This window comes from Anas acuta, chromosome 17, assembly GCF_963932015.1.
Source record: "Anas acuta chromosome 17, bAnaAcu1.1, whole genome shotgun sequence".
NCBI lineage: Eukaryota > Metazoa > Chordata > Aves > Anseriformes > Anatidae > Anas > Anas acuta.
In genome coordinates this window covers 10,154,479-10,170,755 of record NC_088995.1, presented here as the reverse complement: position 1 = coordinate 10,170,755, position 16,277 = coordinate 10,154,479, and the positions used below count along the sequence as shown (strand labels likewise).

General features: G+C 38.6%; 1 protein-coding gene across 3 annotated transcripts in view; it reads left to right on the top strand.

Moving 5' to 3' along the window:
• Positions 1-16,277, top strand: part of PPIL2 (peptidylprolyl isomerase like 2) — a 72,476-nt gene that overhangs the window by 24,918 nt on the left and 31,281 nt on the right. For all 3 annotated transcript variants that reach the window (XM_068654271.1, XM_068654274.1, XM_068654272.1), the window contains 4 exons: positions 3,168-3,243; positions 4,602-4,762; positions 6,345-6,420; positions 7,602-7,708. In XM_068654271.1, coding sequence (XP_068510372.1) covers positions 3,168-3,243; positions 4,602-4,762; positions 6,345-6,420; positions 7,602-7,708 — 420 coding nt within the window. The remainder of the gene's footprint in view (positions 1-3,167; positions 3,244-4,601; positions 4,763-6,344; positions 6,421-7,601; positions 7,709-16,277) is intronic.

Below are 16,277 nucleotides of genomic sequence, written 5' to 3'. Positions count from 1 at the left end.
CTTACACAGAACTTATTTCTTTAGGCCTGTGGCTTTTAGGCCTTAATCATGGGAGCTCTGTCCCCAGTGAGGCTGGCCTCTCACCGAGCAGGAGAGGAACAGGAGAGGCCGCTGGTTCACCAAAACTCAAGGCGTTGACGAGGCAGGTACATCAGTCTGCCATCACTGTGGGGTCGGCATGCCAGTCGTGCTTAGACTGTTGTGATCGTGTGCCCAGTAACTGTCAGCAATGCAACAAGAGGAATTTGGCAGGCTAATTATAAGTGTTTAGACAGTTTTCTTCCTTGAGTGAAGAAAAAAAAACGTGCACTTTGCAAATTTATCTAAAGCTACCTGAAAGATGCATATCTTGTGTTGTAGGAACCTTTGCTATCAGTAAGGAAATGGTTTGTGAGCCCTGCAGGCAGGTTGGGCTGGTCAGATGTGCTCTGCTCCTGGGGACAGTAGGAGCAAATGGGATCTTGTGTTTAAGTTAACATTTAGTGCAGTTCTGTCATGTTCAGTATGCACGTTTATCTAGTCGTAATTAAGCTTCTAGTGTATCCCAGTGCTGTATTTTAGAAGGAGAAGCCAGCCTGCCACTTGCTCTCTGTAAGATGACACGCAGATTTCAACCTGAGGAACTGTTTCGTGTTTTGTTTTCCACTGACAGAGCAAACCTGGATCTGGAAGAGGCATTCGGGCTGTCTGCCTTCTCAGCGTGTGGTGAGACTCCTGGTTTGTGGAGTCAGGAGAACAAAGGAAAATGCTGTGAATCAAACCTTTTATCGTGGCAGCCCATCTGAATGTGATGAAGAATAGGGCTTAGGACCTTGGTCTTGGTTTTGTCACAGTGGTTTGGGGGTGTCCCGGGTGTCCCAGCGGGACAGCTGTGGTGTGCAAGGACAGGAGGCTGCGCCGTGGGCTTCAGCACCCTCACCACGATGGGTGAGTTGCCTGTGGGGAGGCCAGTGGAGATTTGGAGAGCCCTGAGAAATACCTTGCAGGGAGGGAGAATATAAACATTTTTACTGAGTTGCTCAATGCCAGCAATTAGACTAGTTAAAGCAGTAAACATCTGAATGAATAGTGGCTGCGAAACAGTTTGAACTAATCTGAGTCACACTACCCTGAGCACAAACACTTGGTTTCTTAAGGCGGTGGTAATTACAGTATACTTTTATTTATTTTTGAACAAAGTATAAATCGGTAAATCTAGAAGCTTTATTTAGAGGAACATAGTAGGGTTGTTATCTGCTTCATCGTTACTGCTGTCTCCTGCCCTCCCTCCCCTCTCGTCCGTACCTCCTGAGCAGCCTCTTTCAGGAGTCAGTCTTGCCCTTCAGCTTTGCCATGAATGGCAGAAATGTGGATTGCTATAAATCCATTTGTCTGCATTAATATTAATACGTGGATTATTTTCTCACTTTCCTGGAAAGGAGAAGCAGTCTTCTTTTCTTCATCTTTAGTGGTGGCACATTTCTGTGCAAGGCGATGATTTCTGTCAGTGGAAGCAGCAGTTTGTGATTAGTGCAGAATGCCTGGGAGGAGGCGGGCTGTGTCTTCTGGAAACACGCTGAGCCCTTTGTCCTGACTTTCTCCGTGCATCTCGTTGACTATCAGAGAGCAAGGCTGGAATTATCTCTATTCATACGTACATAAAAGTGTATGTGAGGATGATCTTACTTTTATTGACACAAAATAAGAAATATGCCTGAGCGCAGGAGTTAGAGGATATAAAAATGCTTGAAGGAACATGTCCAAATTTCCTGTTCCTTAGTAGATTTATTTAAAGATGATCTGTTTCTACTGCAAGACAAAATATCCATTTTTTGGCTGCCCGTGTCTAGATGAAGATCTGTCAGAGCGGGTATAGTGGGGCAGCTAACAATGCAAAATGATTACGTATGTGGTGATTGGTAAAGGGAACAAAAGAAAGCCAGGAGGTCATCATTGGGGTGCAGACCAGCACAGCTTGATTTTATAAACGTGTTTTAGTTTTACTACCAGCACTAAAACTAAAAATGTACTCTCTGGTGGAAGCATACAATTTCAGGGATGAATGAAAGGCATAATTAGATCATTTAGTAAGTGATGAAGCTACTAGCTCTGCTTGTATTAATCATTACTTTGAGCAGAGATGGAATTGTCAGAACTTCTTAACAACAGGGGTGGGTTGAGATGCTTTGTTAAATTTATTTGGGATAATACTATTTGTGTCAGTATTTTAGTCCTATGCATAGCATGTTGCAATATTTTTATCTTGAGCTAACAGCTGTAGCATATTATTAAGATAGTTTAGATTTTGAATTGTTTTCTGTAAAAATGAAACTTCCAGAAATTCCTAAGTTGGTGTTTTGACCTTTCTGTGCCACAGAGGAACTCGAGGAAAAGCCCTTGAAGTCAGTGTAAGAGGAAGGATTAAGAACTGTTTAGTAATAGTATAATGTAACCTAGATCACCAGTGAGCATTCCTCATCTCACTCTCTAACAAAGGGTCAAAGTTGTGTAGAAATTTGCCTAGAGATAGTGTAAAGATTTACAATTAATGGGCTGTGTATTTTTGCTTTTTATCTTGAGTGGTCATTGAACAGAGATTTCATAATAGCACTTTTGTTTTCATTTTTATTATTTTGTATATATTTTAAAGTAATTGTGTAAGCATGGATTTCGCTGTAAAAAACCCACAGGTCTGACTGCAAAGACTTGCTCAAAAGTTTATTTGTATTTTTAAATAAATTACAAAAGTTCACAGAGCATGTGTAAATCAGGCACACTTATAAATAGGAGATAGGTAATGTGAATTTGCTTAGATGTTATACCAAACCACAGAATGAAGGAAAGAATCAGGGGATTTCAGCTGCTCAATCTGTCTTCTCACTAGTATAGGGTAGACTCATCTTGGGATTGTTAGCAACTTCTGTAGGCAAAATGTGTGTAATGTGTTTGGGACTGAATTCCAGACTCTCTGAAGTGCATACTATACATGCTCATTGCTGTTACCTGTTGGGGTTAATTGTTTTAAGAAACTGTATATTTTTTCATTCTTTCTGTGGTTTGGAGAATATGGTATTTATTCTGTCTCCCTGTTGGTTTATTATGGTGGTGACTATCCTTCAAACTGATCTGTTGTGTGAAATGGGTGCCTATGAAGCTCTCTGATGTTTTTTTTTAATTGTTGTTTTCAGGATCCAACAAACTTGGATAAATTCAATGTCTCTAACTTCTTTCATGTTAAGAACAACATAAAAATAATTGATCCAGGTAAGGATGAATTGAAGGTAGGCGAGAAAACACCAGCTCAAATATGCAAATTCTAAAGACTCCATTTTTATGGATGAGTATTCCTTGGAGGCTGATAGTAGCTTTGAAAGCTTCTTGGAAACATTTTCAAATTGTCCCTTTCACATCAAAAAGAGTTGATAAATTTTGAAACAAAGACATGATTCCTTGAGAAATCATTAACTGTCTCTGGGTTCTGCACAGACACAGGAAGTTTTCTATGTCCTTGAAGAGAAAGTAGATGAGAGAGAATTGAGATGAGGAGGAAAAATAATTTGCCAAAAAATCTAATAGCCTTGTACCAGAACCAAGACAAAGAAACCTACATCTTCTTGTAGGTTGTTCTCATCTGCTGTGTGCTAGGTGCTGTTTCATACATTTAACTGTATCAACAATGTGTTGTTCATCCTTCTGTCTGAATTAACAATATGTCTTCCAAGTTAAAGATTGATATATATGTTTCTCAAATTATTTCAGTCAAAAATGTCTTTTCTGTTTTTCTTTGTGGATATCACAACTAAGGAATTTGCTTCACAATCGTTTTGTGATTCTTTGATAACTAAATGCTTAATGATATCTGCTAATGTTCTGTAGTCGAAGGGAAAAAATCTGTCCGATGTCCTTGGGGTTTCCTTTAGAACTGTTTCTAATGAGGTGTAATTGCTGATTCTAAGCATGGTGTGTTTTTCTGAGTCTTACTGTGCTCATCTCTTTAAAGCTACTAATTCTGCAAGCCAGCAACTGTATTAACCACTTATTTTTGGAGGGTAGTATCTCAGAGATGGAATATTTCGTTATCAGCAAATACTAGGCATGCCAAGACAGAGAACAAGTGAAACTTCTTTAAAAAATATAATTAATGAAATTCTACAGTCTACTCCACCAGCCTTCTCTCCCTGGTGTCTCATTAAAGGTCTGATTCTGGGATTTTTGCGTCACAGACTTGGTCATTTAGTAAAGAGACAAAGGACAGAAATTTATATGGCACCCAACTATATCTTCTTTTCTTTGTTCTATAGAAATAATTTGGTTAGACTTGTATGAACTTGGATCAATTGCAGTGGTCTCAAATAAATTTTTGCAGTAATTGATTTGAAGTTGATTTTTCTTATATATCATCATACTGGCATTTATTGTGTCATATTTCAGGTTATCCTGTCTTTAGTGTTATGCATTGCTACTTGTTACTGTTTCTGCAAGAATAAACATAGTTAGTAGACTATTAAAAAAAAAAAAAGTAAAAATAACTGGAAGATTTTTGTATGACAAGGTGTGTAGTAACAGGAATGAGAACAATATAGAATTTGTCTTTTATTTCTGAATGATTTTGTCTTATATAGATGAAGAAAAAGCAAAATTAGATCCATCTTACTATTTGAAAAATACAAATGCTGAGACACGAGAGACTTTATTGGAGCTCTATAAGGAGTTCAAAGGTGATGATATTCTAGCAGCTACTATGAAGGCTCCTGAAAAGAAGAAAGTGGATAAGCTGAATGCAGTAAGTTGACTTAACTTGCACTTTAGCACCGTTGAAGAAGTAATAAATGTTTTTTGGCTTGGATGCCATATCACAGTATAAACAGACACTTCTTATATTTCTGTTACCTGGAAGTTTTTCACAGATGAAGGTATAAAAATCATATTGGGATTCTTAGAAATATGTTATATGTCAATGAATTTCTCTTTGTTAAATCATTATAAATGAACCTAAATGTTTTAGAAATGGAGCACAAGAAGAAGAAGGAATCTTTCTGATGTGGTTATGATGTATGTGTTGGCAGAACCTTTTTTCCCAGGTTGCAGTCTCTTGCTCTGAATTTGTTTATCATTGCTTCCTGCAGTTATTGGCAGAGAGAACACACCTTAGGGGCAGTGCAAGTGAATCATTTCTGGTGTGGGCAAACACATAAATCAACTACAGCTGCTTCACCTTTTTTTCCAATGTAGAGCAGGATTTTTAGTGAAATATTTTAAAGAATGTTCTTCCAGGTGCACGTTACTGTGTGTTCATGGCTGTCAAAAGGAGCATTCATCTGCATCTAGATTTCCTACATCAAAGGCTGTTTGAAATGAGCAAGACAGGGTATTTTTCTTTAATAATTCTGGGATGTATGTGTCTCCATGCTTTGATTATACTTACATGAAAATGAATAGTAATGCAGCATATGGCTTTTTATGAGGAGGCTTATTTGTAGTTTAGTTAGTGAACATATGTGACGTATGAGTAGGATCACGTTTGCCCCATTTTCAGGATGCATAGCATTATAGGAAAAGAAAATATTCCAGGAGAAAAAGAAAGACATAAGAAGCAATGATGAACTCTACGTGTGTTGGAGAGTCAGATTATTAGCTAATCGTGTGGATGGGTTAACTATAAACTTGCACAGCATGCGGTGTAACCTGATGGACAGAGCATTGGCCCGTGACTTACACATACATTCTCTACCAGTCATTACCCCAGAGTCACTAAAAGTATCTCTGGGTTTATTAGGTCTTTCTAATTTACTATAAAAATCCACGTTTAATGTTCACATTTTCTTTCTGTAGAAGAATCACAAAGTTCAAAATAGAGCCATAGGACAATGCCTCTGCATGCAGAAGGGCCTGTGTGTGGGAGGGGGTTGGTTTGTTTTCCTCTGCAGCGTCTCTGTGGTTCACTGGATTTTCCTTCCACTTACTCAGCAATGTTGGAGAATTTTACAGATGTCTTGCCAGCAGTACTGCTTTCATATCTCTACCTGTGGACACACAAATAAATTCTAATAATAAAATCTTTGCATAATAATGTATTAAATCATTGTGGAAGGAATAAGCCCCTTCATCTCAGTGCCTGGGCAGCCTTAACTAGAGTTTCATCGAGGAAATGTTATGGGTAACAGATGGAGAAATATCCCTACATTGGATATTTGTTTCTTCCTGTAAGAAGAAGAAAGAGCAGAAAGTCTGCCTTCAGAAGGATGAAATAAATGATATTTGTGTGTTTTCAGTGCTTATATAGTATCTAGTGCTTATCTAGTTTCTTAAATAGATAAATTGTAATAGCTAATATCTTTTTCTCTTGCTTTTTCGTCTGCGAACAGGCTCACTATTCCACTGGAGCAGTAAGTGCTTCCTTCACCTCCACTGCAATGGTGCCTGAAACTACCCACGAAGCAGGTACCAGAATTGCCTATCTACAAGCTGTTAATTTACTTTCCAGTTTTAATGAGTGCTCCCAAGCACACATACATTTATGGGGACTGAAGGAATGCATTGATAATTGGCCAGTAACAACGCCTTGGAAATGTATTCCTTGAGCAGATATATCCGTACTTTCACATAAGCTCATTCTGAAAATAATGAAGCAGTTTTGAATTAGCTTCATCTTCTGAATGGCAATTACTTATGTTGAACTGAAAGTAATGAGGGGATGATGACCCCTATGACCAGGGACCACAAAATGGTGTATCCACTTACCTAAGTTAGCAGAGAAGTATAATCTCTCCTCAAATTTCATACAAAATCTTTACTACCTTTTGGTATAACCTGGTATTGGTTAGAATCATGGCAAATTTTGTGGTGATAGCTTTTGATTTCCTGCTTTTCAAAGTTATTTTCTACACAAAAATGCAGTTTAATAATATAAAGTTTTTATTTCATTTTCTAGCCTCAACATAAATCATTAGAATATATTCAGTTTGAACATTAATTAAACAGCTGAGCAGTTAGTATTCCCAGTTGAAGAAAGCAATCTGTCTTTTGGCACTAAAATGCAAAAGTGTGTCACACTACCAGGTTCAATTCCTTAACTTGTTGAATTGCAATGATTTGCAGGTGAATCTTTGGGTGTTGAAAGTATTTGACTTACTGGACATTTTGACACAATGGAAGTAGAAACATTCTAGATTGATCCTTTGGTTTGACTTTCCAGTAAAGTTTCCAGTAATTTAGCTTTATTTGTTTTCAGATCTGGGTAGGTTCTCATATGTCAGCAATTTGTGGTTGACTGATGACTACCTGCTTGGCTTCCAAGTTTGACAAGAACCAGTTTGGTTTCAAAGTAATGTCCATGATTGGTAGATATTACTTGAAAATTATAGTATGTGATATTGAATGTTTTTTGTGACTTAAAAATACAGATGATATTGTTGGCTCTCGAGGAGCTGGTGGCTTTCTGTAATGGAAAGTGTTTCTCACAGAGATTAATGTGAGATTATCGTAAATAAATTGTCGAGTGCAATCCCCAAAGACCCAGTATCCCAGAGGAAAAAGGTCAGACAGTAGAATTTAGTAATTTTTTTGCTGATCAGTGAATAAACTTCCAGAGAATTAATTATTGCCTTTTTGCATTGTTACAGCTGCTATTGATGAAGATGTTGTAAGATACAAATATGTGAAGAAGAAGGGCTATGTACGACTCCACACTAACAAAGGAGACTTAAACTTGGAGCTACACTGTGACATGGTACTGTATGCCCCATAGGCTAAATCTTCTAATGTACATGTACATCTAGATGTAGAGAGATGTCAGAGCTAGCAATGAAAATGTCCAGGGATAGGAGCAGTGCATAGTTTTAATAGATACAGGTAAGTAATTAACTCACAGTGATTTTGGTGTGTTTGGAGTTTCATCTTTCAAGCAAAATACTCTAGGAGATTCAAGAGAGCCAGGGAATTGTTGCAAGAGTAGATGTACTTCCCTTGCTGCTGTTTACTTAGAAGAGATGGCATGAAATGAACAGAGGTTACCTCTTGAGGGGTAGATGTGAAGAGTTTTAAAATTATCTCCTGCAAGTTCATGGGTAAAAAATGGTTGAACAAATTTTGCATCTTTTGAGGGTGTGGAAGGAGATCACTTTTAAATAAAGCAGGGATTTTTGGATGCTTCCCTTTCAGTTTTTGAGTGGAAGTTCTCTTTAAGAACAAAAGAGACTCAAGACCAGCATTGTGGTCTTATCTCTTTTGCTGGTACCTTACCTATACCCTTGTGCAAACAACCTAGCTTCAATAATTTTAGCTTTTTTATTTCTTGATTTTAGCAACTGTCAAGTACAATTTTAAGTACCCCACTTTGCCAGTCCCGCTCTTTCTCTCAACAAGCTCATAAGAGTGAAATGGCAAAATCTGTTTAGAATTTGTAAATCAAATTGTGGAAGTCAAATTATGTAGATCTCTTTCATAGAACTGTTCCATTCTGCTTCATCAATACCTACTCAAACACGTGAATTCTGTGTAATGTCTGTGTTGCATCCATGTTCAGTAGGTGTCTGGACTGGGCTATCTATTGTAATGTGTATACATACATGTATAATTTTATATATTATACTACTGCATGCATAAGCATGCTCATGAGTAGTCCCATACGTTTTAGTGGAGCAATTTACAACATATCATAGTACCTGTTGAGAGCTTCAAAAGATCAAGATTATAGGGACTCAAACAGTAACTGGATAAGGAAGGCAAAGAGGAAAAAAAAGAAGGAAGAGTACAGAGAAGGAAGAATAATCCAAGGTTACACAGCAGGTTACTGGCAGAAACAGGAAAAGAACCTTGGTGAAACTGAGAGCAATCAATTCGAATACTCCTGGTTAAGATCACCAGAAATGTTAGATTTGTTTTTAAATCCTGGACCTTAGAGAACAAACTTAAACAAAAACCATGCAGTATGTTTTTATCTCCTGCTGTCTCAGTATTTAAGGTTCAAGTTTTCAAATGTCGTTCCTTTGCCTTTAAGAGGTAGAGATTCATTTAAAAAACAGTGTACTAGAGTTTCCTTATAGTCAATACAGTTTGATTCTTCAAGAAATCTGTGGCTCTTACAATACTGAACATGGTAAGACTCATGCTAGACAGACAGGTTGTGGCAACATTGATGTCTCAGACACTGCTTGCTGGTGTTTTTGGTTATTTCTTTGTACAGACACATCTATAAAAGGAAAATGTTTGTAATGCAAAAATCCCAAACCTTCAATTGCTTACTGAGATTTTTTGCTTGAGAAATTATAGGTCTGAATGTAGATGTTTTGGGGTTTAAATGGTGGATCTTCTTGTCGTGGACCTCACAGAACTAAAGATAGTGATGCTGGCTGGGAGCTGGGGTGCCTAGTGTGGAATCCAGAGATGCACTGGGAGAATGCATCCTCTTTGCCTAACCATGTGTGCAGCTGTGGGTAAGGAAAATGAGCAACCAGGACAGTTCTGCCAGCTTTCCTTTCTCTTCCTTTCTCCCTAAAAGCAAGGAGCAAGGTACATGTAAACAACTAAAGCTGATCTGTGTAAACAATATGAGAATTTCCACAAAAACGCATCATGCTAGTAATTCTGTGGACCTCTGTCATCCGTACAGGTGTTTTCCGTGCTCCTAAATAGTAACACTATGTAATAAGGCAAAAAGCAGAGGATGTTAATACAGCAATATTTGGGGGAAGCAGCAGAATGAGCAGATTGCATTGACTCATTTGTTTTGCCATATGTTCTGAAACTGGCTCCTGGCTAGTGCAGGCTGGCTGCAGCTATTCTTATCAGCGTGGTTTCTTTGGTCACACGTGTGACCAGTATCACTCCGTCCTGAGGACCCAGGCTCAAATGCCCATTAAAAGCTTCTTGTATGATATCCGTTGTGTTTTCTTTTTTTTTCCAGCTAAATCCCTATTCATTTCCCTTTCACACAGTGCTTCCTCACGTACATATTGGAAGTGTGCAGTATTTTGCACTACCAAACCTGCTTGAACATTGGTCTCTAGCCATCTGTTTCTTTCATTTCTTTGTGTTGATTAAATCTGTGTGAATTAAGCAGACCTTTGGCTTAACTGAGGAAGAAGATATATATTTAGAATAGGTAGGAAAAACTTGCTGCTTTAAGGAGCTTTTCACAACATCCACTTTAGGTCATCATCTGAGGTCTATTAAATCAGTTCTTCCTGGAGATGTTTCCTTTACTATATAAGGAGCTTGTGCTTCTAATTTTGTTTTTCCTGAATCACACTGAGGTTAGGCATGTAAGCTAGCACAGTGCAGAATAGAGCAAACATCTTGCAAATGCATAATACATAAATAAGTTGCACACATATATATGGATCAGTTACAGCAGAACTATTGTGATGGCAAGGACAGACACAGAAAATAGGGAAATCCCAAAATCAAGGCCTTCAAATACTCAGTTCACTCTGCTTGTGAATATGCACTGCAATAGTATTAATTATTTCATCATGTGATGTTTCTTTTCAATCTGCTCTCCTGCCTGATTCAGTGCACAAGCTGAACCAGTTCTGGGAATAATTTGGAATTCTGTAGGGGAAAGAAATCATATGCAGGATTTCAATTTTCTGCAGAAGTGCAGAGTCTTGGTAAGGCACTGTCTGACCAAGTAGCTAAGCCCCTTGAATGCAGTCTGAGAGAGCTGGACTGTATCATAATGCCTGCCCAAATTAATGTTGCATGGACTTTTTGGTGCATGACTTTTAAGCCTTTGCAATCTTTCAGTGTAGTTGGTATGGGTAGGACCTCAGCTTTTCCAAAGGGAAAGGAGTGAGGAACAGATTTCAGCCTAAGGCACGGTACTGATACCCTCTCAGACCACCAGCAGATTTGGGGCCAGTGGATTCAACATGAGATTCTGTGCTACAAGGGGGAATGAGAGAGTTGATAGCAGCATTAGGCTGTCTTTACTGTTTGAAATCAGCCAAAATGTGTATGGTTTGGGGAATTTATGTATCTACTCTCACTCTCTCAATCAATGCAAGTGCAGGAGCAAGTGTCTGATTTATGAGCTATGTTATAGTGGTGCTTAGCTTCTTTTTTTTTTTTTTTTTTTTTTTTGTTAAAAAACAACAACTGAGCACTCTCAGACTGGTTGTTGCCTCGACCTAACCACAGGTTCCTTTTTGTAATTGCTGAATGACATCCTGTGCCCAGGTTATTATGGAAGCCATCCTAGCAGTGGTTTTCATTGCAGAGTTCTGCAAATACATGATTGTGAAATGCTTTAGGAAGGTTGATTCTGAAGTTGCTATATAAATATGATAAATGAATACCTTTGTCCAGAGGTAGGACATACAACATTCAAATTACATTTTAAAATAGTCTTATGGGCAAGATCTAAATAGACATTTCTGAGGTGAAGTTTGCTGAAATAGAGAACAACAAGTGTCATACTTGCTGTCATAGAGTGATGTCTACTTTGGAGTCTTCAGTTGTATTTTCATGGCTATGGGGTGTCTATTTAAACAAAATATTCTTGCAGTTCTCCTCAGAGTGGTCTGCACTGCTGCTGAAGTCTGCCCAGTATCATTTTTGTCTTTAGTACGCCGCCCCTTGGATTCCTGCTCTCTGTCCCCAGTTCTTCTGTTCTGAGTTCTCTTTGGAGCAGAAGCAGTTTTCCCTGTTTTTGTGAGTGACGTGGCAGTACGAATTGTCTGGAGTTCGGTTTATATGTACATGTGGACACCTTTGTTTAAAAATAAATGGAGGGGTCTTCGTACACTAGTACTTTAAGTTACCAATCAGTAAGATTGATAGTGATGAGATTCTTCCTAGTACCAAAAGTCTAATCAGGAAAAGTTTAGTATTGATCCAGGGTGGGAAATCAGTGCTGCAGTGTGATTGAAGTCATCAGTTAGCTTGTGACAGGATACAGAAAAAGAGCATGAGATAGGACTGGAATCCAGGTATCTTCTGTGTTTGAAATCACTTGTTCAGAGCACCGGAAAACTTCAGTTAGGTTCCAAAAAGATGATGTGTGGTGTAAGTCACTGACCTGAGAAAAAGGCAATAGAGACTTTGGAAGATAAACTGTTTTTTTTGTTGTTGTTGTTGTTGTTGTTGTTGTTTTTTTTTGTTTTTTGTTTTTTTTTATCTATATATATTTTTTTCCTATCTGTTTGAGTTTTTGCCTCAAATGAGCAAAGGTACACTACTGCTCTCTCTTCTCTTTGCACCACAGTGGTGTGTGTGTTGCTCTTTATGACCATTTGTTTTTCTCCCAGTCGTCTTGTTCAGATACAGTATGTTCCCCCTGATGGGGACGTAATCAGATGGCCATTTGTTAGGACATTTTCCAGGAAGCTTGAGTTCAGCTGGGCATAACCAACATTTGTTGTATATACTAATTGGAAACAAATTTACAAAATTCTACTTGCCAGAAGTAGTTATGACTAATACAGAAGATTTAACACATCCAACGTGCTTTTCTTTCAGCTCTTGTCTTATACACAGCCGGACAAATAAGTGATGAAGAAATAGTTGATGAAAGGCAATGAATGTGGCTGGATTTATTGTATTTTATTTATGGTGATTTTTCTAATCTCAAGTTCTTTTAGCTGCTTTAATTGGGATGCTTCTGGGAACAGCCATCTACATCATCTATGTTGTATTCTGCTCTATTAGTGACTATATTGATGAAGTTATGCCTTGTAGATGGTGAAGCAACCTAAGCCAGGGTGGAAGCTTTATCCTGCAGAAAAAGTCAAACTGACATGGAAGTGGAAGTAGAAAAGCAGTGTGGTGTGATAGATAGATTGGAGAACTAGGAGCTGGAACAGCCTGAATTCTGTGCCTTTGCCACTGGGGTGCTGTATGATGTGGCTACGTCATGTAGCTAATTTGGGTACAGAGACTTTTTTTTACTTTCATTGTATTGTTTGGTTGTTTTGTGTACTATCTCCCTTCTCCATTTTAAGCTCTCATACAAATGATCACGATGCAGTAATGATCTGGTGGCTAAACACATGTGATAGAGGTAATTGAATACTAATCCTGAACTGCCATGGCAGTTTTTGTTAATTCCCTTGTGTCTCTCTGATTTAATACTTTAAGTTTTAAGGGCAAGTTGGCATAACAAAGAAGAATGTGAGGTGGATTTCAGAGCTCTGTCAAGCGCTCCACAAATGCTTTTTGAGGTTTTAGGACCTGGCAAACTCTACTTAATGATGATGTCTTGGCATAACTATCTGAAGAAGCCATTATTCTACAGACAGTGATGTTTTAATCTTTTGAGGCCCTCTGACCTATTAAATATGCCTCTGATCTATAAATGTGTAATCTAGCCCCTGTTCTTTGAAATCATCTGTCCTTTTGTGTGAGGGACTGATCCAAAGATCAGAAGCCTGTAAACTTCTTTTCCATTTCCAGTGGGAAAGAAGTGAGTTCCTTAAAAAATCCTTTGACCTTCTTGCATGACAAGGTCCCCCAGTCTTCCTGAATCTCTCATTTTCCCTCCAATTTAAATGTCCATTCTAACTCGATTTGTGCCAGCTGTCTTTGGCAAATATCTGGCTGCTGTTTTACCAGTGTCATGTTCACTCAGTCATATGGTCATAGGGGTGAAGTACAGTGGTTTTGGCGTGGTTGTGAATAGCTTATTTCACATTTTTTCAACAAAATATGTCATTGTAGAAAGAGCTGCAAGTTTCAGCTTTGAAAGTTCTTGTCAACAGAAGCTAAAAACAAACAAAACTGTCCTCTTCCAGTAGAACAGTCAGATAAAAATGTTTGTTAGAGAGGATGTTTTTATTTCCTGGTGTGTTTTTACCTCAAAGTGCTACAATGGCAGACAGATCTGGTGCTCTTTGTGGCTGGTAGTAGAATGGCCCTGTGCAGCAATACTGATTAGCAGGTTGTTTCTTGGTTGTTCTTAAGAGGCTAGAAACTAGTATTTAAATTATTCTTAACTTCAGGGACACGACACCTATGCGTGAAATAGGAGAAACATTTTCTTGTGAGATACGGACAGGAAATGCTTTACCTGTGTGCTACCATCTTTCACTTTTGCAGCAGTGAAGGGCAATAGGAGCCCCATTGCCAGAATGGGCCATTCAACATGGAAATGAGGAAGGCGTTTATCCAATTCCTTGTGTACCTGTCTGTGCACCGTGGCTGACGTTGGCTTTCTTTGCATGTTTTCCTGGCAGCTTCTGCCTTTGGGTAACTGGGAATATGTTTTGCACATTTGGACCTTTCTACCTCCCCAGCATCCCTGGCAAGCTGGATCTGGTAGAGGGAATTGATCGTTATTGGAGTCTCTTTTGCTTTTTGACATTTGACGGTGCAGGAATCCCATACCAGCTGCGTCTGCCACTTAGTGATCCCAAACCTGAGGATGAGGTAGGCGGTTTGGAGTTACACAGCTGCTGCTCTTCATCTTCCTGTGACATGTTTCTTGTTTGTACCTTGGCTCTTCTGATGAGAGCAGGGTGACCTTGGGAGGCTGACAGCTACCAGAGCTTTGCTGTCTAGTGTGGAAGTGGTTATGAGGTGCATCTTCTTAAAATGCAGAATTTATGTGCCAGTTGCAGACTGAAGAAATGCCAGAGAGCCGCTGTGGGACCTGCGATACTCCAAACTTTACAGCTGTTAGAGGTTACTCAAGCAATTAAAGTTGGGTCCTCATTTTAGCTGTACTTAGTGATGCTGTCGTATTTGCTGGTGCCCAGCCTTGCACTGCACTGTCTGACAAGCTCCTCAACCCTCCTGTGACTTACAAATTTGAGGGGGAAAGGATTGTTTTCTTTTCTACTACTACAATAAATAAGTTAGAGGGAAAGTAATGACTGCAGCTAGGAATGACGGCGCTGCCTCTGGAGAGCTAGCAGTTAACGCTGACAAATTAGATGAGTGAATTAGATGCCCTGTTTAACTTGAATTGTTCTCAGCTAAACTGATTGATTGTCCCTACTTGCAAAAAAGTCAGGAGGTGGGAATAGAGTATGTCATTTTTTTATTGGCATCTTGTCTAAGCTAAACATCTTACTTAGACTTTGGAAAAGTTTTCAGTAGTATCATTAATGTCAGAACTGAAAAGTGCTTCTGAAAAGTGAAGTTTAGCAATCTGTTAGATTGCTAAACAGCTAATTAAATTATAGTAGGTTTCTGTATAATGAGAATGCAAGAATTCTACTGTTTGTTCTTAGAAAACTTTGAGGTAGTAAAATAGGCAAATGATTGCTATGAAGTCAACAATCTTTTACCCGAGGCATACTTTGCTTGTTCTGATTCTTGTTTTAATTTTAACGAGTCTAGTCAAGTGTTTTTTTTAACGAGTCTAGCCAAGTGTTTTACCCCAGAGTGCCCTGATGCTTTCATCTTTCCTATCTCATTGGATCTGTGCTCTTCTGATCACAAATTGATCTGAATGTGTTTGCTCAGAGTATGATCAGATTGAGAAGACTGGTCTCTCGTACATGAACAGCATCTTCTTTGATTTGAGCCACAGTGGGCAGCTGTTGTTTGTCACCATAACCTGTCACCGGATCAATCCCTCTCATGTGCTGGGGAAGTATTTTAAAGTAGAAGTGGCAGGGGGTGATATCAGGGTCTACAATCATGAATCCTCCTGCAGGAGAAATGTTTTGAGTTCCCACACTGTATTTCTCCCCAAGCTTTTGCAGCGGGCTCTGCAGAGTTTTAGATTTTTCTTGTCCCTCTTGCTCTGAGACAAATTGAGTGTGCTCATAGTCTATTTGAAAGTGAAATAGGGTAGGTAGCCTAATCTGTCTTCTGGTACAGTGTTTTGTATTGAAAAGTATTGAAAACCATTTGTATGTCCAATTTTTTTCCATGACTTAGTGGAGGAAGCAGATGCTTGCACCTGATAGATGGTGATTCCTGAAACTGCTGCTTTATTATGGTTGTAACGCTGTCTCTGACTAAGCCCTAAATAAAGCCAGGCTTTTATTAGGGTGAGTTTGTTACTCAGGGACTGATAGGCTGTGGGGATTGCAGATTGAGAGGGGTGGGGAGATGGGGAGAACTGAGTTTAAGCCTTACCATATCAACTCTTTATGGCTCATGAATTAGAAATGTTCATTCTAGAAGAGCTAGAATGAAGAGTGAAAATGCTTTAGAGTTTTGTTGTTTTTTTGTTGTTGTTGTTCGTGGTTTTTTTTGTGTGTGTGTGTTTTTTTTTTGTTTTTTTTTTTTTTTAAAAAAAAAAAGGTTAAAGAGCACGTATGTAAATGGACTAAAGCAACAGAAAATCCGCCAAAGGAGATCTATGTAAGGAAAAAATAAAGTAAGCTTAGTTTGAAGCCTTAGAAATT